The sequence below is a fragment of the Primulina huaijiensis genome, chromosome 5 (genome assembly GCF_012295235.1).
Source record: "Primulina huaijiensis isolate GDHJ02 chromosome 5, ASM1229523v2, whole genome shotgun sequence".
In the NCBI taxonomy this organism is placed as follows: domain Eukaryota; kingdom Viridiplantae; phylum Streptophyta; class Magnoliopsida; order Lamiales; family Gesneriaceae; genus Primulina; species Primulina huaijiensis.
In genome coordinates, this window is record NC_133310.1 from 9,197,428 (window position 1) to 9,224,767 (window position 27,340).

A 27,340-nucleotide genomic window follows, 5' to 3' on the forward strand; every position below is an offset into this window, starting at 1 on the left:
CTTGCACAGTAGGGTCCCTAGATAGGTTGGCTAAGTTTTGGCTCAAGGTGGCTCGGGCGTGGCTCGAGTAAATTAAGAGATGGCTCGGTGCGTTCGATAAGGTGTCAAAAACGGAAATTTAAGAAGTAAAATTGAATCCATGGGTCCACGGGGGTGGCTCATGACTTGGAAGGGTAGAATAAATCTTTAAAATGTTATGTTTAAAATTTGGGATCAAAATAAGGAGTTTTGGATTTATTCGGGATTTAATCGCCGCACGAAACGCTAATTAACGAGTTAATTGAAACGCCTAGTTTTAAGTCTTATAAAATTATGAAAAATTAGGGTTAAGCTTAAATAATTATTATAAGTCTAATTTTTTAATTTGGGTATTTTATATTAAGTTTTGGTTTAATTCGGGATTAAAACGCATTAATACTTCACATTTAAAGATTAATTTAAAAGTCCTCGTTTTAGGCTAAATAAAAATATGAGAAAATTCATGTAAGCTTAAATAATTATTTGGAACATGTTAGAGTCAATGGAATTAAGAAAAGTCAAAAACGTAAAATGTCGAGTCTAGGGGTAAAACGGTCTTTTCACACCTAGAAATTAGTAAACGTCATGACAGTGCAATGAATATTGTTTTACATTCTAACATGATCATTTTCAATGATTGCGGATGTTTATGAATTTTTATATGTTAATATGTCTATTTTAAATGTTTAAGGATTTTCATATGTTAAATGGGTATTTTAAATGTTTATGATTTAAATGTTAAAATGTTATTTTCAATGTTTATGACGTTAAAATGTTGATTTTAAAACGTTTATGGCTTTTTATGATTTTAATATGTTAAATTACGATTTTTAAATATCTATGATTTTTATGATTTAAATATGGGCATTTAAAAGATATGTTGCATGCTTGATTTCAAAAATAAAACGATATGTATATACATGATTTTTATTAAGTGATGATAACATGTTGAAGGATGTGAAGGGATTGTGACTACTACATGTTGGAAATATCGTGAGGGTTATGGTCCCAGTGGGAGCCCGGCGATCGTGTTTTCTTGGATACGGATACGAATACGTGATACGAATACGAATATGTTAATACGTTGGCCAAGGCCCAGTTGACGGGTGAGAGTGTCGCTGGTGTCTCCGCCGCCCAGTACTGTGGTTTTCTCTAGATGGATCCATCGCCCAATACAATCAAGAATACGAGTCACAATCACGAACTGAATTCAACATACACGAATATGAATATGAATATGAGGACATGAATATGTTGATATGAATATGGATATGAATATGAATATGTTTATGTTTATATGAAAATGTTTATGCGTAAGATTATGAAAACGTTTTTATTTAAATTTTTATGCATCATGAAAATATTTACGAAAATGTTTATGTTTATGCATCTTCATGAAAATGATATTTTAAGTACAAGTATTTTTCACTGTTATATGTTAACTGTATTACGTATTACTTGTTATTAAAGGTAGGATGTGTTGAGTCTTTAGACTCACTAGGTGTGTTGATGCAGGTGATATTAATAATTATGATGTTGGAGGTCTTGATGGGTGACTTTGCTGGACTGTCGGTGCACATAACCCGAGGACCAACGCTTCTATTTCCGTATTTAAGTTTACGATTTTAAGTTAAAGATTTTTACGACATTTTATATATGCTTTTGAGAGATTTTTGAAAGGTTTAGTATGGGCTATTCTTTTCAAATTATTGCTTTTTAGGTTTGGTAAAACAGTAGACGATTTTATTTTCAACACTATTTCAAGTGGTTTTTAAAATGCTACTTGGTGGATGTTTTATTTTAAAGAGCAAAATATTTTATAAAAATATTTGATGTGATGGCGAAGTTTAGAAAAAAAAAATTTTCTAGTACTTTTTAAGCAATAAAAATGGCAGACGTTTCAGCTTTGGTTATCAAACCAACCAACTTTGAACAAATACAAGGAAATTTGAATTTATGAGTTTTCTGGGCAAGTTTTATTTAACATAATTTTATGTATATTTGAGTACACAATATTATTAGAGTTAGTTTAACACACCTTAAAAATATGATAAGTCTAAGGAAGAAATTTAATATAAATTTGAACTCAAACTCAAAAGTTTTGACAGAAGGAGCTTTATAAACGTTTAGAAGTCGGTTTACAATATAATGAAATGTTAGATCAATTAACAAATTGATGCTTTTATTGTCAATCTTTAAAAATAAAAAAAGAAAAATGATGGGAGATGAATATTATCTTTCATAGTGCTTACTAAAACCATTTTCAGAAATCAAAATAAACTGAACCAATTCATACAACCAAACCACAAGTTAGAAAAGAAAAAGGATGAGAATTAATATATTTTCTTTATGAAGTTGTTCATAAATCGAAAAAAAATCAAACCAAATTGTAAAATCGAACTAAACCAAAGGGTTTGGATTGATTTTCAATAAACAAAATTGAAAAATAGTTCAAGTTTTAAATAAAAATAATCTGAGCCATTTCGAACAAAATCATAACCCCAAAAATTTGGTCATTTTTTAACCAATTTAGTTGCAAAAATATGTAATCTACCTAATTACTTTATTTAAAATCATTCTAATCAATGATGAAATTAAATTTTCACTCCGTTTCTACCTATTTTCAATTGTTATGTTTTAAAATATAAGATCTCATACATGAATTCAATGTGAAAATTAAAATTAATAATTCAAACTAGATCAAATCAAACCAAATGAAATTCAAAGTTTGATTTAAAATTTTATAATACCATTAAAATATAGTTTGGTTTGAACTTTTAACCACAGTTAACACTCTCTATAACTAATAGCAAAAGGGAACAAAGTTTAGGGGCTATTTATAATTATCTCAAATACCAGGCACCATTATGAATAATTTATTAAACCAAACCAAACCAAACCAAACCATACCATACCATACCATACCATACCATACCATACCAAAACTTAACAGCTATGTTGGCGTAATTCTGGGAGAGTGAAATTAGATATACGAAGAAGCTATGGATGCGCTGAGGAAACAGCTGGACGTGCTGATGGGAGCGAATCGGAATGGCGAATCGGAAGAGGTGACGCGAAAATACTACGATCGAGATGTCTGCCGCCTCTTCCTCGCCGGAATCTGCCCTCACGAGCTTTTCCAGCTTACGGTAATTTTGCTATTGATTTTTTTTTTTTTGCTTTTTTGTGTTATGAATAATGTGCCGTGACCTGATTTTACTTCTGAAAGTAGCGAAGTTAGTTTTTACGCATTGCTGCCACTGCCTTCTATTTGTATTTTTTTTTATTGCGGCTATATATTTGTAGTTCTGCGCCTGAATAACGTTCAAAGATGGAGGAAAACTAAAGTATATTACTTGTCTGATATTTGAACTTCTTGCTGTTTCTGATAATTCAAGCGTGCAATTTTTTGTCGAATTATTTGAATTCGATGCAGAAAATGGACAAAGGACCATGCCCCAAGATACATTCGTTACCGCTGAGAAAAGAGTATCCTTTTCTTTTGTACATGTTATCTATGGTGCACCAGTTAGCATACTGTTATTGCGTTATGCTACCTCTAGTTTGGATGCCCTTTTGTTACTTTGACTCGTATTTAGATACGAGGAAGCGAAAGCAAAAGGTCTTGACAGATTTTCATCTATGTCTAAATTATTAATTTTGTTTTTAGCCCAACGTTGATTAGCATAATGTCCTGGCTTTTTAAATTTTCTACAAATAATTATTTTATTTTTAGCTTTATAATTTTCAGCTTTCCGTAATTCACAGCTTTCTTTTCTTTTCTTCTTTCTATCTTTTTGTCTATCAGACAAATGTCTTTTCTTCCTATAAGGTCTTTCGTCTTTATCTATTATTTTCTTTTTACCTTTATTTGGTAGGTCCATACCAAATTGATCACAAAATTTACCTAGTTGTTTTCTCTCAAGTAAATTCTGTCTTTTAATCTGATTATTTAATTTTAATTCATTACAGAGAGCTAAACCCTCTTGGATACAAATACTTATTAATTTGCCATCAGTATAACTGTCATAAGAAATATTATATCATCCTTTCTTAATACTTTTCTAATTCTTTTTGCAAAGAGAAATGGTAAATCATCTATAAATTTGGTTTTCCAAAGACTATTATTACAGTCTGGTATCTCATAAATTCGAGATAAAAAAGTATCTTTATACCATCTAAAATCAGTAAGTGTTTTACATTTTAGATTACTTAATAAAGTACATTTAGATACGAGGAAGCGAAAGCAAAAGGTCTTGACAATTATGATAAGGACTTGGAGGATACTATAGACAGGCTTATTGTTGAGTGCAATCGTAAAATTTCCAGGGCTTTGAGGAGACTTGATGATGAGGATGCTAAAGCAGCTATCGCAATCTCTGTAACAGAAGTCACCCAGGTATATTTTATTTTGCAATGTTTTTCACTTTTTCTATGTCCACCCCATTCCTCGTGTACCATGTAATTATTTTATCTTGTCATCTCAGACACCTGAGAATATTGAGTTATCAAAGCAAATCAAAGCGAAACTAAAGGAGGCTGATCAATTTGGTAAGTCTAATTGTGTTCGTAATTGCTATTCACTATTATTTTTGAATCTTAGTGGTGACAGCTATTCCCAATCTTCATCTCGTGATTTGCATTGAACTGGGAAGATCCTGAAGGATTTCCTAGTATCTCAGCATGGTATGTATGTGATCTTCTGCATTTCAGTGACTTTCATAGTTTTCAATATTTCAAATTGAGGCTCCGAGGTTTTATTAGTGATTGTATGTTCTTGACGAAATATTGAATCGTATTTGTTTCTTGTTCCCCCTTGACCTTTTGAAACAAGACTTTATGTCCCCCGACCACCCCCCCCCCCCCCCCCCCTTTAGATTTGTGTGTGTTCACCTTACCCGTTTAACGGAAACTGACGGAAGGTACTTTGTTATTTATATGCGAAATATCTGTTTGTATTGTTTCTTCATTACAACTAAAGTCTTAGTTTGTATCAATTTTGAAAAATATTTGATAATTTGAACCAGAAAAACTAGGAAACTTTTAGATCTTTGCCAAAAATTGGTGATGCTTGGATAGTGCAGTATCGTTCTGATACTCTGTTAAATGCTTCCTAGTGGTTTCACTGATTCTAGTTTTGATTGTAGAAACTTTCAACATTTATTGATCCGGGTTGAGAGATTTATGGATGTTCTTATCTTAGGAATTAGATAAGGCTATGATTTTATAGTATCTTTTGTAGTATATTTTGGTCTCTTTCTGCAAGGTTCTGTTTTGCAGTAACTGATTGTCTGCATGGTTTTGTTCAGTGTCAAGTCAACATGTTAAGCATGATTTTATATTCGCTATTAAACTTGGATTTGAATTCTTTTGATCTGACCAACTTGCAAAATATGGAGAAGATGTTATTAAAATGTATTTTCAGGCATTTACTCCGTGACTTTAAGGTTGATTATACAGTTGATTATATAATGTTTTTGTTTTTATTTTTATTTTTGAGTCATGAAAATACAGTGTATTTCAACTAGTTTGTTGTAAGATTTGAAAATCAAGACAAAGAACCTTCTGTGGCCTGCGTGTTGCTCTGATGCCTTTAAATTATGTATGATGAAAAGGAAATGACAAATGTTAGTGGTGTGTAATGGTGACAAAAGCAGCTATGTATGTGTGATGTGATCTTATATTACATTTGATAGTAACCATGGGGTAGAAGTATAGTTATTTAGCTGAAAATGTGTATTAATCTTGTTCTTTTACTATTGAAGATTTGATAGGTTGATAGAAAAGAAACACAAGAGAATCATCAGTTTGTGTATAATTCCATCTTCGTTTTCCTCTTCTGACCTAAATTGTTCCTTTATAACTTGATCATTTGGATAAGTGACTCAAAACAATTACCAAGAATCCAATAAAGAATATCTGAAGCACAAGGAAGCTCCCATAGTTTTTATCTGATTAAGTTGGTAGTCCTGATATTCATCTGATGATATTGATCTGATTTTATAGATCTTGAAGGCCAGACAGACATGAAGATTCGAGCTCTAGAAGAGGTTGAAGAGTTGAGAATTAAAAGAGCGGAGAACCAGGTTTGTATGATTTTAATATAATCCATTTTTTATTTTAACTAGTGATGATGAAAATGGTGTTGGTAAAGTATATATATTCTATGATGGCAGTCGGTGCTTCTTTTGGATGCTTTCAACAAAGATCGTGCATCCCTTCCTCAGCCCCCCACGAACACTGCAGCTTCCTTGCCTGCAGCTGTCTCAGATCCTCGCATACAAGAAATGATTAACGAGAAGCTAAAGAAAGCTGAAGAGCTTGGTAAGATCTTCCTGTCAATCAAAACATAACTACTCTGAAGCTTGACTTAAGAGAATGGACAAGCTGAAAATATTGATGGCATACTTGATGGTTTATATTTCCAGGATTTTGAAATTCAGTTTTCTCATAGTTAACTATACTTCAAAGATCGGAAGCCTTTTTTCTCATTTAGAGTGAAGATATGGAAGATTTCCTTTGCATCTACTCTTGATTTCCATTTTTTCCAATGTTAAGTGGAACTTTACTTGTTTTTGTGGGGATACAAAAATGATGCTTTAATTTTTTCTGGAATGGACCTGCGTAGAGTCAAAGGATCCTTTAAGTTATGCACTTCATAATGAATTATGCAAAATGATAGTCATGCTGAGAAATGTCACCTCTCTAGTTTTGCCTTTTTATTTCAACCTTTTGCTATATGCTGCACGGATTATAGACTGTGTTGAATACCAATCTATTTGGTGCATTGTTCAGGTGAACAAGGAATGGTAGATGAAGCAGAGAAAGCTTTGGAAGAGGCTGAAGCACTAAAAAAGGTTTACTTGTACTTCATGGAATTTTGTGTGGCATATAGCTGACATATGAAGATATGTTTGTGTTGTCACCTTTTGTATTACTCTATTATGTTATTACTCATAGTTGTCAATCACGCGTAGCGCAGAGGTTGCCCGTGGCTATAGCGCATTGCGAATCGCGTAGCGAGGACTATTTGAAAATAAGCGCATGCGCGTAGCGAGGACTATTTGAAAATAAGCGCCACGAGCATATAAATATATAATATATAGCATATACTAACATCAATTCAACTGTTCATTCATTCTTAAATAACAAATAGATAAGTTCAAAGCATATAAAACCTCAATTCTAAAACTAGAAAACTTAATTTAAAATTCATCTTCATCTTCTTCATTAAGATCGAGACCATCTTTTTCATTTGAAATTGCATAACAATCGGCGTTATTCTCTTCTTCGCTTTCTTCATCAAAATCAAATTCACACTCATCTACAAAATAAGTGTAGTAGATGTTCCTATTGGCCTTTTCCCTCTAGACTTATTTGTGGCCGCCCTGTAGGTGTAGATGTGGGCGCCTTTGAGGTCTGCGTAGATGTAGGGGTCGCCTTCGAGGCCCCTTTGGATTTCCTCAATGTATAAGGAGCTTCATATACTCCAACAAAATCTGCAGCATCTTGCCAAGTCAAATCATCACCATCATGAACAAAGTCAGGCTATTCATCCTCTAGTCTTCCTAGCAGCCTTTCATTGCTATCATCCACTTTTCTCAATATGATAGGATCGATGGTATCATGACTATCGTATCTATGCTTCAGAGCTATGTTGTATTTGATGAACACCAAATCATTAAGGCGTTTTTGCTCCAATCTATTCCTTTTTTTGGAATGAAGCTGCATTTATTTATATATGTTTATCAAGGCACGTGGCACGAGAACAAATTCCTAAAACTTCACAGTAATAGAAAATAAAAATTGTGATATTATCAAAAGCTTTCATGTTCAAACACACTTCGATTGCGCTCGCAACCAGAGGAGCTACAAGTGAGACTAAGTGTCTTTTGGGCAAGTCTTTGCAATTTTCGTGTCGAAGCTCCATATGAGTTCCACCATGCAACTAGTTAATAACAATGGTTATATTAATATTTCTCATTGAATTTATTTCAAAAAATAAGGAAAAACTTGTCCTTGAAACATATTTTCATACCTGGTGATACAACCTTTCTCATTTCGATTGCAACTTCCTTCCAAAAAGACCTTCGACTTGTTTGTATTTTAACAACTTTGTGTATTTTTCTCTCCGTCTCATGATCAAAAGTCAACCTACTGATTGCATTGTACAACCCGTAACTACTTCCTCATCTTGTTCTATCTCAGAATTTGAGTAAAAGAACCGAGGGTTCAAGAAATAACCCGTTGATGGAGTTGCAACTGCCGGCTATTGTCCATTATCTCAAAAACATCTTTGTACCTATCCTCATTATTACCAAAGGCTTTTGCTATTTTCTCCTTAACACTATCCATTGCCTCGTATATATAACCCATAACAGGCTTCTTCTCCCCATCCACCAACCGAAGTGCCTCCAATAATGGGTCACCAACTTTCATAGCATAAATGATAGACTTCCAAAACGAAGGCATCAAAATAATTTTCTGTGCTTGCTTACCAGTCTGTTCTTTTGCAAATTTGTTTTTAGTCCAATTTTCTGAAATAAACATCTTTCTCAAATGTTGCTTATGCTGTTGAAAGCTTCTAATAGTAAAAAAAGCGGTTGTAAAACGAGTTTTAGCTGGCCTGATAAGGTTTATTTGGCCGGTGAACTCTTTCATCATGTTCGACAACATAGTTCGGTTGTAAATATATCCGTTAACACTAATTGCCCGCTCAAGTGCCATCTTCAAATCTTGCATTTTGAACATGTCCTCAAACATCAAATTGTTAAAAATCTTCTTTGTTTAATGTTAGCTAATTCTTTATGGGATAAAATTGTAGAAACAGATGCTTCTAATATAGGTTTTGGTGGAATTTTGAAACAAAAAGATCCCCAAACTAAACAGGAATATCTGATTCGTTTTTATTTTGGAAAATGGAATAATGCCCAAAAGAATTATTCTACAGTGGCAAAAGAAATCTTAGCTATTGTTAGATGTATTTTAAAATTTCAAGATGATTTATATAATCAAAAGTTTATTATAAAAACTGATTGTAAATCTGCAAAATTTATGTTTAATAAAGATTTTAAACATGATGTGTCTAAGCAAATGTTTGCAAGATGGCAGGCTCATTTAGTTACTTTTGATTTTGAAATCATTTATAAAAAAGGTGAAGATAATCACTTACCTGATTTCTTAACTCGTGAATATTTATCTTAATGTTTTTATTTACAGATACGTATTTTCGAGGGAGAGGAGAGTCCTCTTATAAAGGGCGAGGTGGTAGGGGAAAACCCCCTAATATAATAGCACAACCTGGCAAGCAGAGGCTAATAGCCCAGAACTTATCTAGTTCATCGGCCAGTAATACTGAGCAGAATAATGAGTTATACAATGAGTTTCAAGAATTTTTGAAACAAAAGCAGAAATCTAATATAGATTCTCAATCTTCAGCATCATATGCTAATCTCATGAAAGAAGATGATAATGATTCGGCTCTATATACAGAGACCAAACATCGTGAATTAATTCTTCTTATAGAAGAAAAGGATATCCAATGGGAAAAGACTCCGTGGACTATCATGGAGAGATATTTAACAAATACATCATATGTATTTGGTTCTTATAAACAAAGAGGATTTTATGAAAATCTTCTGTTATCCACAAAAAGTGTTGATATAACTCACTTTTTCAGTAATACTCAACAAAAAGGAAGTTATAACTTCTCCAAGTTCATTATCAAAAAGATAATATCTATTGAAGAATGGGGTATATATCCATTGGTTGAAAAAGAATTTTATTCTGATACTCATAAAATGAGTTTCAAATTTAATTTTTGGGATTATGTCGAGAGTTTTAATAAAACTCTATTCTATGAAAATGAGAAAAAAAACATACATGGTTTCTGAAAATTTGTGAAAATGTTTTTCATTATCCTGTTCCAAATTGGTTTTTCATATGGTGGAAGATTTTTGGTCCATCAGCAAAAATTTTGCCTGAGGTTTTTATAAAACCAATGAATACTTGATTAAATGTTTCACCAAGCATTAAAAAATCCTTTTCTGAACATTGGATTGATGGGAAGACTCTATGTCTATTCTTCATGGAATTTGGAATCCCATGGATCTGGAGATGGCAGCCAGAATTTGGTTATACTGATGAAGGTATCCCTTGCCTATGGAGAGTTAGCTCTACTAAATTTTGGGATAAACTTTTACGAGAAGATCCAGCAACTGGACAACTTTATGGCTCAGAAACTCTTCATCAAATGGAAGAAAAAATTTATGCATACCAGAAAGATTTACAGCATCAAGAAGAAAAAGAAAAAGATGCAATGAGTTCATTTAAAATTTTGACTCAAAAATATTCAGAAATTTATTCCAAAGAAAAAATGGTAGAAATCTACATTGAAGAGATGAAGAAAGATCTCTACAAGAATATTGGATGTTCAGATTCAAAATCGGACAAATCTATGGCATCTGAATCTAGTGAGAATCAATTTATTCATTTAATGTAGATGCATGATGATCAAGACCCAGAGGATGATATTCCTCAACTTTCTCAGATCAATGATATTTTTGAAAATCTAAAGAATTCATTAAAAGATAATATTAAAGATGATTAGGACATCTTTAATATTTCAAATTATATGCAAGTGGCATATCACGACAGATGATGGAATCTCACTATTTACTTTTTGACTTTTGTAACCATGTTACTGTTTGCTTTAATAAAGCAATTTACTGTTTATATTTTTAGTTGAAATCCGGGGTTCATGTCCGGCTATTTCATCTATATATAGGTTATATCTGTGTTCTTAAAAGCACACAGTCGAGTTTGCTCCCCTCTATTCGTCTCTTGTAAACAACCCTTCTTAACAAAAGCTTCAACCTTTTGTATAAAAGTTTCTTCTTCTGGTTACAATTCTGTAAGTTTACTGTTTTTATTTACTGTTTTTATTTTCTGTTTTATTTTTAAATTTTAATACATTAGCCTGAATGACAGGCTAAAACATTTCTGTTAAATCATCCCATTACTAAACCATGATCTTTATTTTTTTTTTGTAACTTGGAATTAAATTGAAATGATAAAAGATTTCATTTAAATTTTGGAATTCGATGTAATATAAGGGTTAATGGGTGAACATAAGGTTGGAAGACGAACCAGGAAATTGTAAACACAAGGTTCTTCTAAAGTTAAAGGTCGAAAAGCAATTTGTATTAAACATATATGAATAAATCTGTAATTTTTCCTATAAGGCAGAATATCTTTATTATTCAATAGTCTAATAACCATTTCTTCATTATGGAGAGGTACTGATGATTCTGTAGTTTTTATCTGCTTAAAACCAATTTTTTCAAATGTTCCTAATTTATAGATCATTTTAGATTCTATTTTAGGAATAGTCCATTTATTTAATAAATCTAAATTTTCAGGTAAATCATATTCTTCGTTTAAACTGTTTTTAACAGTTTCTTTCATACTGAAAATATTCATTTATATAAACATTGTTAAATCATCAACCAAAACTATTTCCATGGCTCTGATACCATCTGAATCTGATACGTGGCATTGTTTTACCAAATGTTTCCTTAGTGGCTTTCGCACACATGGAGATTATTGGTTTCCAGCATATATACCATATTCAAATTACTGAACTAATAAAAGGAAGTATTTAATTTCCAGAATAAGAATGAATATAAGGTTCATCTATGGCAATTTTACAAAACATAAAAAGAATTACAAAAGATATACCAAAGAAATTAAACAACAGAGGATTTCCCGAAGACAACTTCAGAAACATAAATTCATAAACGCCTTAAACGCCATCTTTCGGCTAAGCAGGCTGAAGGGCTACAACATGAATTTATGCCTCTTAATTAACTTCGAACCTTGTGTTTACAATTTCCTGGTTCGTCTTCCAACCTTATGTTCAACCATTAACCCTTATATTACATCGAATTCCAAAATTTAAATGAAATTTTTTATCATTTCAATTTAATTCCAAGTTACAAAAAAAAAATAAAGATCATGGTTTAGTAATGGGATGATTTAACACAAATGTTTTAGCCTGTCATTCAGGCTAATGTATTAAAATTTAAAAATAAAACAGAAAATAAAAACAGTAAATAAAAACAGTAAACTTACAGAATTGTAACCAGAAGAAGAAACTTTTATACAAAAGGTTGAAGCTTTTGTTAAGAAGGGTTGTTTACAAGAGACGAATAGAGGGGAGCAAACTCGACTGTGTGCTTTTAAGAACACAGATATAACCTATATATAGATGAAATAGCCGGACATGAACCCCGGATTTCAACTAAAAATATAAACAGTAAATTGCTTTATTAAAGCAAACAGTAACATGGTTACAAAAGTCAAAAAGTAAATAGTGAGATTCCATCATCTGTCGTGATATGCCACTTGCATATAATTTGAAATATTAAAGATGTCCTAATCATCTTTAATATTATCTTTTAATGAATTCTTTAGATTTTCAAAAATATCATTGATCTGAGAAAGTTGAGGAATATCATCCTCTGGGTCTTGATCATCATGCATCTACATTAAATGAATAAATTGATTCTCACTAGATTCAGATGCCATAGATTTGTCCGATTTTGAATCTGAACATCCAATATTCTTGTAGAGATCTTTCTTCATCTCTTCAATGTAGATTTCTACCATTTTTTCTTTGGAATAAATTTCTGAATATTTTTGAGTCAAAATTTTAAATGAACTCATTGCATCTTTTTCTTTTTCTTCTTGATGCTGTAAATCTTTCTGGTATGCATAAATTTTTTCTTCCATTTGATGAAGAGTTTCTGAGCCATAAAGTTGTCCAGTTGCTGGATCTTCTCGTAAAAGTTTATCCCAAAATTTAGTAGAGCTAACTCTCCATAGGCAAGGGATACCTTCATCAGTATAACCAAATTCTGGCTGCCATCTCCAGATCCATGGGATTCCAAATTCCATGAAGAATAGACATAGAGTCTTCCCATCAATCCAATGTTCAGAAAAGGATTTTTTAATGCTTGGTGAAACATTTAATCAAGTATTCATTGGTTTTATAAAAACCTCAGGCAAAATTTTTGCTGATGGACCAAAAATCTTCCACCATATGAAAAACCAATTTGGAACAGGATAATGAAAAACATTTTCACAAATTTTCAGAAACCATGTATGTTTTTTTTCTCATTTTCATAGAATAGAGTTTTATTAAAACTCTCGACATAATCCCAAAAATTAAATTTGAAACTCATTTTATGAGTATCAGAATAAAATTCTTTTTCAACCAATGGATATATACCCCATTCTTCAATAGATATTATCTTTTTGATAATGAACTTGGAGAAGTTATAACTTCCTTTTTGTTGAGTATTACTGAAAAAGTGAGTTATATCAACACTTTTTGTGGATAACAGAAGATTTTCATAAAATCCTCTTTGTTTATAAGAACCAAATACATATGATGTATTTGTTAAATATCTCTCCATGATAGTCCACGGAGTCTTTTCCCATTGGATATCCTTTTCTTCTATAAGAAGAATTAATTCACGATGTTTGGTCTCTGTATATAGAGCCGAATCATTATCATCTTCTTTCATGAGATTAGCATATGATGCTGAAGATTGAGAATCTATATTAGATTTCTGCTTTTGTTTCAAAAATTCTTGAAACTCATTGTATAACTCATTATTCTGCTCAGTATTACTGGCCGATGAACTAGATAAGTTCTGGGCTATTAGCCTCTGCTTGCCATGTTGTGCTATTATATTAGGGGGTTTTCCCCTACCACCTCGCCCTTTATAAGAGGACTCTCCTCTCCCTCGAAAATACGTATCTGTAAATAAAAACATTAAGATAAATATTCACGAGTTAAGAAATCAGGTAAGTGATTATCTTCACCTTTTTTATAAATGATTTCAAAATCAAAAGTAGCTAAATGAGCCTGCCATCTTGCAAACATTTGCTTAGACACATCATGTTTAAAATCTTTATTAAACATAAATTTTGCAGATTTACAATCAGTTTTTATAATAAACTTTTGATTATATAAATCATCTTGAAATTTTAAAATACATCTAACAATAGCTAAGATTTCTTTTGCCACTGTAGAATAATTCTTTTGGGCATTATTCCATTTTCCAAAATAAAAACGAATCAGATATTCCTGTTTAGTTTGGGGATCTTTTTGTTTCAAAATTCCACCAAAACCTATATCAGAAGCATCTGTTTTTACAATTTTATCCCATAAAGAATTAGCTAACATTAAACAAGGAAGATTTTTAACCTTTTCTTTTATAATCTGACCAGCCTTAGTATGCTTATCTGTCCAGGGTAAAGGATTTTTCTTAAGTCTATCATATAAGATAGCAGAATCTTTAGTAAGATTTTGAATATAAGGAGAAATATAATTTAAACTTCCTAAAAATCTTTGTAACTGAGTTTTATCAGTTATAATATCAGGGAATTTAGAACTAAATTCTATACTTCTTTGAGTAGGAATAATTTTTCCTTTTTCAATCATATGTCCTAAAAATCTAATATTAGTTTGAAATAAAATCATTTAAGATTTTGAAATAATAAGATCATTTTGAATAATAATGTGTTTAAACACTTCTAAGTGTTTAAAATGAGATTCAATATCATTAGAAAATACCAAAATATAATCAATATAAACAATTATAAAATTGCTATACGGATAAAAAATATCATTAATAATTTGTTGAAATTCTGATGGGGCATTTTTAAGTCCAAATGGCATTACCGTCCATTCATAATGTCCTATAGGAACATTAAAAGCAGTTTTATATCTATCAGATTCTTGTATTTGAATCTGCCAAAATCCTGATTTTAAATCAAATTTTGAAAATATGATTGCATGGACTAATCTATCTATCTAATAAAAATTGAAGATAATATTCAAGTAGAAAATGTCGTTTATTCATTAATAACGACAATGATTGAACATTTTACTGGTAGATTCACTGAAAATAGTGAACAAATTCGTACTTTATTAAGTACTCTAAAATGTAAAACACTTACTGATTTTAGATGGTATAAATATACTTTTTTATCTCGAATTTATGAGATACCAGACTATAATAATAGTCTTTGGAAAGCCAAATTTATAGATGATTTACACTTTCTCTTTGCAGAAAGAATTAGAAAAGTATTAAGAAAGGATGATATAAATATTTCTTATGACAGTTATACTTATGGCAAATTAATATGTATTTGTATCCAAGAGGGTTTAGCTCTCTGTAATGAATTAAAATTAAATAATCAGATTAAAAGACAGAATTTACTTGTGAGAAAACAACTAGGTAAATTTTGTGATCAATTTGGTATGGACCTACCCAATAAAGGTACAAAGAAAATAATAGATAAAGACGAAAGACCTTATAGGAAGAAAAGACATTTGTCTGATAGACAAAAAGATAGAAAGAAGAAAAGAAAAGAAAGCCGTGAATTACGGAAAGCTGAAAATTATAAAGCTAAAAATAAAATAATTATTTGTAGAAAATGTAAAAAGCAAGGACATTATGCTAATCAATGTTGGGCTAAAAACAAAATTAATAATTTAGTTATTGATGAAAATCTTAAAGATAAAATCAATAAAATAATAATGGATTCTAATCAGAATTTAGATAATGAATTTGAGAATAGCTCAGAATCTAGTTCAGAATTTTATAATTCAGAAGATATAATAGAAAATGAATCTTTTAATTCTGATATAGAATGTGATAATTGTATACAAGGAGAATCTTGTATCAATCATTTAAGTGATACTGATAATAAAAATGATGAGTTTTAGAAACTTAAGATTTAAATATTAATGTTTTAACTAATAATAATCTTTTAGAATTCCTTAAAATGATTAAGGGTCCAATATTAAAATCTACTATAATAGATCAAATGGAAAACACTGCTTCAACAAGTAGTGGAAATAATATAATTGTTAAACAAGAACAAGCTTATTCTATGCAAGAAGTGAAAAATCTTTTACAACAAAAATATAGTAAACAGAATCCCGTTAATATACAAGATTTAGTAAAAGAAATTAATAATCTTAAAAAACAAATAAAAATTATTCCTATTCAAAGAAGTATAGAATTTGGTTCTAAATTCCCTGATATTATAACTGATAAAACTCAGTTACAAAGATTTTTAGGAAGTTTAAATTATATTTCTTCTTATATTCAAAATCTTACTAAAGATTCTGCTATCTTATATGATAGACTTAAGAAAAATCCTTTACCCTAGACAGATAAGCATTTGATGCACTGTCGGTGACCACTTGAACAATATTATTCACCCCAACTTTTTGCACAAACTTGTCGAGCAACTCAAACATCTTCTCACGAGTGTGAAAGTAGCTAGATGCATCAATTGATTCAATAAACATGCTGCCTTTTGGGGTATTCACCAAGAAATTGATAAGTGATTCCTCTTTCTATCTCTCCACCCATCAGCCATTAAAGCACAACCATTCTTTGTCATTTTCTTTTCATTTTGTTTCAAAATCAGCTTTGTATTGTTGATCTCCTCTTTTAAAAGAGGTTCTCTCACTTCATGGTAACTAGATGGTTTCATCCCATGACCATATTGTCTAATTGCTTCGATCATTGGCTTGAAGCTGTCATATTCGACCGCATTGAATGCGATCCTTGCATCATGCATCCATCTTGCAAATTTTTGAACTTTTTTTGAACTTCATTAAATTGGGGTGTTTTACCACTTTGATTCTTTGCGTCTAGCTTAAAGAAAGCATTTATAGGACCTAATGACCGTGGTTTTTTGGGCAGTAATATTGACGAGTTGACCGAGAAAGAAATAGATGTCGACCGCTTCCACGAGAGGAAGGATCCAGGTGTGGATCAATATCATCTCCTTGCTCTTCTATGTCAAAAACATCATCAAAGAGATGTGGAATCCATGACAGTTTTTTTGTGCTAACGTTTCTTCAAAGTGATATTACATTTCTTGCTTAACACATGCTGGGGCCTTTGGACAAGGTTTTGTTTTAAATCCTCCAACAAGATGATGTTGGCAAAAGTTGCATAACATTCCATCATAAATCTTGTCTGGGTTAACCATGTTCCCATAGTTCCATCCAGTATCTTTTTTTCTTACATCTTCTGGTAGGTTTTCCATCTTTTAAACTCTGAAAGTAAAAAAAAAATTGAGCAACCCATGAAGCACATTGAAACAAATCCGTCAGCAGCATAATAGTTGTTCCAACTACCAAAATTATTCAAGATTAATAAAAAATCAATCGTACAAAAGAGTAGTAAAATATGTTTACTAACAGCATTCCTCCACATTCAAAAAAAAAATTCAATTGTATAAAATATCTTTGTGATAGCAGCATAATAGTTGTTCCACCAAACAGCAGTAACTAATACCTATAAGCAAATAGAATCAATCTGTTATGCATGATTTTTCTGACAATTGGTTGTTATAGAGATTGTTCTTCTCAACAAGGTGGCCATATGACAATCTTGCTGCATACTATAATCTATTGTCGAAAGAAGATAGTAGGAAATAGAGCAGAATATTACCGAAGTCCGGCGGTGCAAAGCGTGAGCTGTATCCGGCCGTCGGCAGCCAGAAGTCCGACGGTGTAAAGCAAGATGTCCGTCCAGAGAAACGGTTGAGAGTTGAGGTTTACGTAAGCTTGGAGAAGTGGAGAGAAGCCGATAAGCAACTGAAAATAATTCTAGGGCTAAAGACTGGTATTTAAAAAAAACTGTCCTGGACTTTTCTTTCATGTAGCGCGCCATTGCCTTAATATCGCCATACCGAAATAGCATGGAAAGCGACGATAACTCTCGCTATGTGGAAGTGTCGTGCGCGTCGCCCTCTGTAGCTAAGGGTTTTTGCTTTGCGTCGCTACGTGCTATAATGATCGCTACAATCGCTATAGACAACTATGTTTTTACTTACCTGTAATGTTTGTCACTTTCTATTTTCATTTCCATTTTACTAGATACAATTTTACTATTTAGAGGTGTGCTCGAATTTGATTACACTTTTTATTGTTGTTTAACCAGCTTCCAGCACGTCAGGAACCTGTGACAGATCCTTCAAAGTACACAGCTGCCGATGTGCGAATTGTGAGTTCGTTGTATCCCTGTTCTGAATATTTTGTTTCCTTAATCCGTTGATTCCCTCCCTATTTCTTCTTTGCTTTTGAGCAAAATTATTTGAACCAGATGTTAATTGATAAAAATTAAGAGAACATTGATGGAAAATTTTAGGCAAAAGATTCCCTTCCATAATTACGAACTTGTTTGTCTGTTCGTTAAAATCTACAAAATCTTGCAATTTTGTTTTTACTTTCTAAAGAAGCATTTCAAACTTTGCATATTTTCATGTTAGGGCTGCTGTTTCACTTTTGAAAATAAAAAAATTGATAGGTTTTATGTTAAAAAATCTGTGATTCTTATGCATTATTCTTGTTTTACAGACTGATCAGAAGCTTCGTGTCTGTGACATATGTGGAGCATTCTTGAGCGTTTATGACAGGTATAGTTTTTTTTGTGGAACTTTGCTGTAGAGTGTGCTTTGTAGCTTTTAGGAGGAGTGAGTAGTTATAAGAGTTTTGGGTGCTTCGATGTTTGACCTGGAAATTATAACTCCTTGTCACCAGCAGGCTTATGGGCCCAGTTTTACGCGGATAAACTTTTGCAGCTACAGAATGTGCGTTATTTTCTGTTTCATGTTTGTTGATCATGCTATTGTAGATAAAGATTGACCGGCTTCTGTTTCCAATTCTCCATGATATTGTTGCTAAACCTTGTGACAACAAATGATGGCTCTTCTGTGTCTTTCAGTGATCGCCGTTTAGCCGATCATTTTGGTTGAAAGCTTCACTTAGGTTACATGCAAATTCGGGATAAGTTGGCAGAACTCCAGGTATTACTTCCCAAGTTACTGGTTACTTAAATTCACTTTTTTTTACTTGAGTTTATGTGATTTGTTGTAGGATAATCAAACTTCAACATGTAGTGTGTGTAATAATAATTATGTTTCTAATAAATACTATTATATTATAATATTCAATAGTACAAGCATATGAAAAAATAATAAATAGTAACGAGCACTATCAAAAGTAGTGAATAGTAATATGCACTAGAAAATGTGATATATAGTGATTTTATTTTTTATTTAGTTGAATTATGTAAGTTTTACATATTAATAATAATTTATATATACATGAATGTGATTATATCTGACATCCAACGATTCAGTATGTTATTAATACCGAATAAAATTATTTGATAATCTAAAAAAAATTTAAATTTATCAACAAATATATCAATTATTTAAATTCAGAACTTAATAACCCAGATCCAAGTCTTTCTCTTCAAAATAGATTATCTTCTTCCTACTTTAAGAAGAGCCAATAAGTTCTTAAATGCCTTTGAAAACACATTTCAGTGCTCTTTGTATAAATGTTATCATAGCCATTTATTGAAGAAATTATTCAAATACAAAGAGCTCATGTTCTCTTGTTCTAAAAAGAAAAAGGTGCAGGAGAAATCCTTAAGTCAGGTATCCGTAAAGCCTGTAAAGTCTAAGAGGTAAGGTTGAAATAAATCCTTGAGAGTAAGTATCTACTTAAATCTTTGATAGACAAGATAATACGATCCTTTATTAAGAAGAAATCTTGTTGTAGTAGAAATATAAAAATAAAGAATTATTTATCTCAGAAAATTTTGAGAAAAATATTCGAGATTGAAAATTACTGATATCTTCTAATATGAAAATATATAGATCTGATAGTTTTAATTTTAGATCTGATTATATTATAAAAACTATTGAAAAAGAGATTTCTCAAAAAAGAGGATATGATTCATTCAGTTTATTATCACCAAAACTTGTTAATATTTACAAGCAATCTTATAAATTTATGCATTTAGGAATGATTCAAGTAGGCTTAAAGTCTCTTATAAAATTATGGTTAGAGATCAAAGACATAATAAATTTGAAGATCCCTTATTAGGAATTTTAGAGTCCTCCTTAGATTAAGGACCTATACATTTTAGTTGTTTTTAAGATTTTTCTATTTATCTTTCTGATCCAAATATTATGAAAACTCTCACTTTAAATATAAAAACTGAAGAGTTTGAAATGATATCTGGAGCTGAAAATGTTGTTTTATATATAGAATTTGTTATAAAGTTATGAATTCAACTATTTTTAATTTTAAGATTAATCCAATCAAATCAGTTCATAACTAATATTAATAAAGTTATATTATGATTCTTAAAACAATTAATTTTCATAACTTTTGAGGTTCATCCTCCTTTTCCAGTTTCATGAGCATATATTTTATATGTTAACTCAAGAACATTTATAAAAGATTCATCTAAACAATTTTTAATTTCTTTCGAGAAAATATAACATTTTCATCCATTTGATTTAGTTTTTTCTATCCATTCTTGATATCTTAAAAGATATAAAGATTGCTGCTTTCGATTTAAATAACTTAAAAACCTTTTTTTGTTATTTTGATTTTTAGGTTTATTGGAGCTTTTTTGAATAAAGGATTCATTATTAATAACATATCAGAAAAATGTAGGAGAATTTGAAGTTTTGTTTTTGACAAAATAACTTTTTTCACATCTTCAATTACTTGTTTCAGAAAGATCAACCTTATATTCTGGTTGAGAAATTTGTTCATAAGTCTTTTGAACTCCAGATATACTAATTTTTTCAAAATCAGTTTAGGGATAGAAGAAGTAGAATTTCTAGTTTCTTTGGGTAATTTAAGACGTAGATGTCTCTATCTCTCTGATATCAGAATTTTATTTGAACATCACCATCAACATAATTAATTAATTTTATATTCTCTTCTTTAAGAGAATAAGCAATGTTTTTCATCTTCCAAATATCTGGAAGAGTAACTTGAATCATAATATTACTTTATTAATATTAGTTATGAAGAGAGTTGTTTCACATCTTTTAGAATTGATTTGATTGGATTAATCCTAAAATTAGAAATAGTTGAATTCATAACTTTATAACAAATTCTATATAATAAAATGTTATTGAATTCATAACTTTATAACAAATTCTATATAATAAAATGTTATAGATATCATATTAAACCCTTTAGTTTTTATATTTAACGAGCGAGCTTTCATAATATTTGGATCAGAAAGAGAAATAAGAAAATACTGGTAATTTTCAGATTTATATCTTCATATTAGAAAATACTGGTAATTTTCATTCGTGAATAATTTTTTCTCAAAATTTTCCGAAATAATTAATTCTTTATTTTTAGTATTTCTACTACTAGAAGATTTTTTTAGTAAATGATCGTATTATCTTGTCCATCAAGGATTTGAGTAGATACTATCAATGATTTATTTTAACCTTACCTCTTAGGCTTTACAGGCTTGGATACCCGACTTAAGGATTTCTCTCTTGTAGAGCTACCTTCTTCATTTTAGAACAAGAGAATATGATCTCTTTGTGTTAGAAGAATTTCTTCAATAAATGGCTCTGCTACCACTTATACAAAGAGTATTGAAATTTGTTTTTCAAAGGCTTTTAAGAACTTATTGGCTCTTCTTAAAGTAGGAGTGAGAATCTCTTTTGAAGAGAAGACTTAGATCTGGGTTATTAAATTCCGAATTTAAATAGTTGATATATTTTTTGATAAATTTAATTTTTCTTTTTAAAATTATCAAATAATTTGATAAAATATTAATAACATAGGTGGATGTCAGATATAATCACATTCATGTATATAAAAATTATTATTCATATGTAAAACTTACATAATTCAGCAGGAGATTAAAGTTTGATAATAATTGATAACTTGATAGCAATACTCGAATAGAATTGAAGAAAGAGAATTTTCTATTACAAAGAATTGAACGTACTAATTACAAAGGAGGACTACTCCTTAAAAATAGATAAATAACAAAATCATTTTTTCTAGTGCATATTACTATTCACTACTTTTGATAGTGCAATTTATTACTTTTGTATGCTTGTAGTATTGAATATTATAGCAATCTTATTTTTCTATAAAAAAGATAACTCCTTGCTGCTTTACTTAAATATAATCTCACTTCTTTCTTTAGAAAATCTCAGTGCACGTCTTTTTTGTGACACCATGATCATGTAAATGATAAAATTCATATTCATGCAATTTTCGCCACTGAATTTGATTTACTCTTGATTTTTAAGTTTCAGTCAGCTGCTGAACAATATTTTGAACAAGTTCAAGACATGTTATTGTATTATTAGAATCACAATTGTCCTTTCTAATTGCATGATAGAAATCAAATCAGGTTCTTCACATTCATTGCATCTTAATATTTTACTTAATGATACCCCTTACCGCTGACACTTTGGAGAATGGCACAGCCACATGGTCCACGAGTAGAGTGATTCGTCAAGCCTGCAGCCCTGAAAGATGGAAGTCACAATTGTCTATTTGTTTGGTATATTGTCACATTGGCAAATTATTTTTGTTCCATCCACCATTTACAATGAATCAAATTTGTGTGTTCTATCATTCACTTTTTATTGCCTCGTCTTTGTTTAGGATAATATTTTATCTTTGAATATAAACAGCTTGTATTGAAACTTGATTTCCTGTTAATTTATTAATATCTGAAACCAAAACCATTAATTAGTATTATTACGTATAGAAGAATGAAAATATCAACTTTATCCTTTCCTTTTGTTGAATCTTTGAAGTAAAAGAGGGGTGAACAAATATGGCTTGGGGAGTTGGTATTGTTCCTGTCATGACCATAAATTTTTGCTATTTCTGTGTACAATTCTGAACTTTTTTGTACAAGAAAAATACCTGTGATTTAACTTAGTTTGTGATTTATTGAGTAATAGGAACATATCATTTTGCAGTTGGGTGTAGAAATACTTGTTTTATCTGATAATTTCGCTTGTCTTGATTACGAGAAGCAAAGATTGAATGAGTTCAGTATTATTTTTTGTTTGAACTTTATAATTGATGAAGGGATTACATAATTTTAAGTGCATTGATTTGTTTATATGCCATGTCTAGCATTACCTTTGTGGAATTTAAATTTTATGAAATTTGTTTTCTTTGTGATCAATTACCAGGAAGTGAGAGACAAGAAACAAAAAGCTTATGAAGAAGAGAGAAGGTTGATTTCAACATGATCTCTGGTGTTTCAATATGAAAGCACATCTGTTTCTTGGCTCTCTGGTTGAGTAATATTTTCTTTGACTGATTCAGATCCAGAAAGCGGAGAAGCAAGGATCGTGAAAGGGAATCTAGCAGGGATCGCGATAGAGCTGATAGCCGTGATCATGGAAGGGATTATGACCGCAGAGATCGTGATAGGCACCAAAACCGTGATCGTGAAAGAGATAGAAATGTTTCTCGCAGCTATGATTCTCGGAGTCGCCGAAGGTCTCGTTCTCGATCAAGAGAACAGTCAAGGGATTATGATCGCAACAGGTTCTCTACTCGTACCTTGTCTCCATTTGTTGTTTCTGTGCATGTCACTCCCAAATATGCCTTGTCTGGGGATTAGCCTGTCATTACATTGTTGATTCCTGCTAGATGTAACTTAGCTTGTCTATTTATGAATCTGTGGTTTACATCAATGAAGAATATTTTTACAATGTTGTTATAGCTTGGAGGCCTCAAAGTCAATTTTTTCTCGTGGAACGTTGCTTTTTGGACAGTGATTTTCAGATTTTGTTACCAAATTGAATATATATGGTGCTTGGTTTTTCTAATTAATATTTTTTTTCTAAGCTAGTTTTATCTCGTCTTGTATTAGTATAACAAGGTAGCTTCTAGAAAGAGCCATTCCTGTGAAACAAAACAACCCACAAATACTTGTGTATTCGAGGAAATGGCGACAGCATTAAACTTTAGGTCTTGAGAAGCACTGATTTGGGCTGGCCATTTTATTTTTTTACGTTTAATGCAAGATAGTAGCTTGTACAAAAACCTGGGTGTCTGGACGACTTCCTCTAATCTTTGGTTCCTCGGTTGTGATTTATTTCCCTTACGTGGCTTGCATTATTTCGTCCAAGATAGGTAATTCTTGCTGTGTGCTTTGCTTAGTTTTGGTTATATCTTATTTACCTTCACTTTGTTTCACATCCCTTGCTTATGTTTTGTCAACATAGCTATATCTACGCCTGGTTGCTCCTCTTCCCCTTGTAATTATTGATTTATTTGTTTAATTGTGCCATATTTGGTTTGCTTGCAGGCGTCACCATAGATACTAGATACTAGGTGGACCAACGAACCCGGATTTCGTGTTGGGAAGGGATGTGAAGTTTAAGTCTTAGGTTATTGGACAAGATGGTTATCACGCGAAGATAGTGCTTTATTTTGTCTGTTTGAGCTGTATAACACACTGAGATTGGTTTCGTGCATATTGTTGGATTAAGTTGGATTATGATAATATGATGATTGTAATTTATTCTTAACGGTGTTGACTGGGAATTTCATGTTTGGAAAATTGCTTCATCTGTATATTGAGCTGCCACAGAATGGACACAAGGAGTTTTAAAATTTTAGGACACAGGATAATATATATTTTTCAGCATATATTAAAAAAAGGGTATGTAATCAAGTATGTCAAAATGTAAGAAAATATGCATTTATGAGCTGCAAAACGAAAGATCCTTGTAAGTTGTAAATACATGCTACTCCACATCATTTTTTTTTAAATGAATACAAGCCACTCCCATACAAGAAATTTCTCAAATGGCTAGTTGGGGTTTATCAAAAATGAATTTAATTCCTCCATGTAATAAAAATTAACTAAAGTATTCCTGCTAAAAAAATCCGTAATTTTTTTTTTTAAATCGAAAAAAAAATTTGTATTTTTAATTTTCCGTAATATTTTTCATCTTCAATAATTTATTCTTAATTCTTATTTTCTCCGATCAAAACTTTTCTCATTTTTACATGTACTAACATAATTAATATATTTCACTAAATTTTTTATATTTTTAAAAAATATTCTTATATCGTATTATACTATGACAGGAAATAAAACATGCCAAAATTTCAAAAAAAATTTACCCGTATATATATAAAATAATCTAACATCTAGAAAATAATATTAATTTTTAAAATAAAATCAAAGTATACAATTAATTTTTAACAAAATATTATAACCAAATATTTTCCTCCAGCCGTTTAACTGCCGAAACATATTTCAGGAAAGTCTAAACCCTAACCACTAATCGAATCCTTTTTTCTCAATTTCCCCCTCTTTTCCACGAACAATTCAAAAATGTATACGCTCAATCACCTGTTTTTCATCGCATTGTCGATGATCTTCGCGCTGACCCTAGCCGTGGCTGGCGAAATACTCTCTTCCGGCGAGCCCCATTCCTCTCAGGCGAGGTCTTTTTACGACGTTCTCAAGTCGAACGGCCTGCCGATGGGCATATTCCCAAAGGGTATCTCCGATTTTTCTCTGGATCCCGCTTCCGGCCTTTTCGAGCTACATTTGCTACCTCCGTCACCCTGCGACGCCAAATTCGAGACGCGTGCAGGTACACGTTCAACATTAGCGGCGTCGTCAATTACGGGAAGATTGCTAATTTGTTGGGGGTTGCAGCTCAGGAGTTGTTTCTATGGTTGCCTGTGAAGGGCATCCAGGTGGATGTTCCGAGCTCTGGGTTGATTTACTTTGACGTTGGGGTGGTATTTAAGCAATTTTCGCTGTCTTTTTTTGAGGAGCCTAAGGATTGTAATGCTGTTGAGGAGGAGGACGGACGAGGAAATGAGGTCTTTTTCTTTTATGATCATGGGAGAATTGCTGAGGTTTGTAGCTCTGTGTCAAAGACATTCTTATCTTTTCATATTTTAAACTTTCTGGATTAGGATTTTTGGGTTTTATGGAAATTGTGCCATTCAATTAAATTTCTTGGTGGTTAGCGACTTTTTAATCAGCATGGGCTATTAATTAATGTGGTCATGCAAAAAGAAAATGCAACGTCTTGTGGGAGTTGATGAATTGCTCAACCCCTGAAAGGTGCTCTCAAGTTTCCATTTTGGCTGAGATCATAGATTGAGGAATAATATCTCAGGCTCCATTATCAATTTTTAATTTTAATAGTCTTCCGATCAAAGAATCCCCTTTTGTTCGCTATCTAGAGTAATGGAATTTTGCTGACCATTTGTGGCATTTACCGAGAAAGAGTTTGCTGCTGTGAGGGTGGAAGCGGTTTTTAATTTTTTGATAAGAAGCATGTTTCTTGAGATAGATACATAATCTCTATGAAGTACATAAATCCTTTCAAATAAGTCGAGTAAAATTATCTACAAGCCCCTGCGGGCTCCCACAAAAAGGAAATTCTTTCAGAGGCTTGAGATTTCTTTGGTAGAGTTGTCAGTTATCCAGCTAGTGAATTTCCATAAGAATATCTTCATTTTTTATTACCCTTGGATGACGTGTGTAAGCTATAGTATCGTGTTTCTAAAGTAATTTCTTTCTTATTGTAGCATGAATCTGGAAATTTGTGGAGAAAACTTTTTGCAGATGAGAAGCGAATGGCTGATTCATAAGGCAAACGTTTTCAATACTAGTTGAATTTTAACTTGAGCTTTATACTATGCTTGAAGAGATCTGGTGATTCGCTGTGACATCATTACGTATGAGATTCGAAGGACAAGGAGTAGATGCTGATGACATGGTTTGTGTGGTTTTGATGGCTTGAGTTGTATAATAGCACAAGATAAATGTTTGTTGCTGCCCTTTTCTGTTTCTTACTTTCTTATGTATAGATGTATGTCTTTGTGTTAGGGTTTGTTGCAATATGAAAAGTTGGATAATGCTTTTGAACTGCAAGCAAGCATCATCATTTTTCTATAAGCGGGGACAGTTCATGTTTCTTGAACTTTCATTTTTGGGATGCCTTCGTGCCCTTAATTGTGAGAGCTTTACAAAATTTTGTTTTTGTTGTGGCACCGTTTTCTCACACCCAAGATGCAGCGGAATTTAAAATTTTGTTTCGACGTTTGAAACAGTCCTTGAGCGTCGTATGTTTATATAAACATTCATAAGATGTTTTGTTTGTATATCTGTGTGTTTTAAATGTAAGACTCCAAATCAATCCGGGATTAACAGAGATGGTCGTTCTTATATATCCATTCGAACGCATCTCTGGGTTTCCACTCGATAAGTGAGAACCACTTGAACATTTCGAGGGAGGGTTGTTCACTGGATCATCATATGATCACCCATCTGTATGAATAGACATCTTCACATCATTAACAATGAAACATGTCGTTTACATCACAATGTTAATCTCGATTTCAAGCGACATTTATCCTGATTTTAGGTGG

The 27,340-nt window shown here is 31.6% G+C and overlaps 1 protein-coding gene and 1 pseudogene across 1 annotated transcript; both read left to right on the forward strand.

The window, feature by feature from the left end:
- Window positions 1-2,957: 2,957 nt before the first annotated feature.
- LOC140976620 (U1 snRNP-associated protein usp106-like) lies at window positions 2,958-24,602 on the forward strand (annotated as a pseudogene).
- A 614-nt stretch (window positions 24,603-25,216) lies between these two features.
- On the forward strand, window positions 25,217-26,886 carry LOC140977824 (uncharacterized; the record flags this gene model as incomplete). Its single annotated transcript, XM_073442558.1, has 2 exons — window positions 25,217-25,816; window positions 26,498-26,886. Coding segments are annotated over 2 exons (663 nt in total), but the record flags the coding sequence as incomplete, so codon positions are not given.
- Window positions 26,887-27,340: the final 454 nt, after the last annotated feature.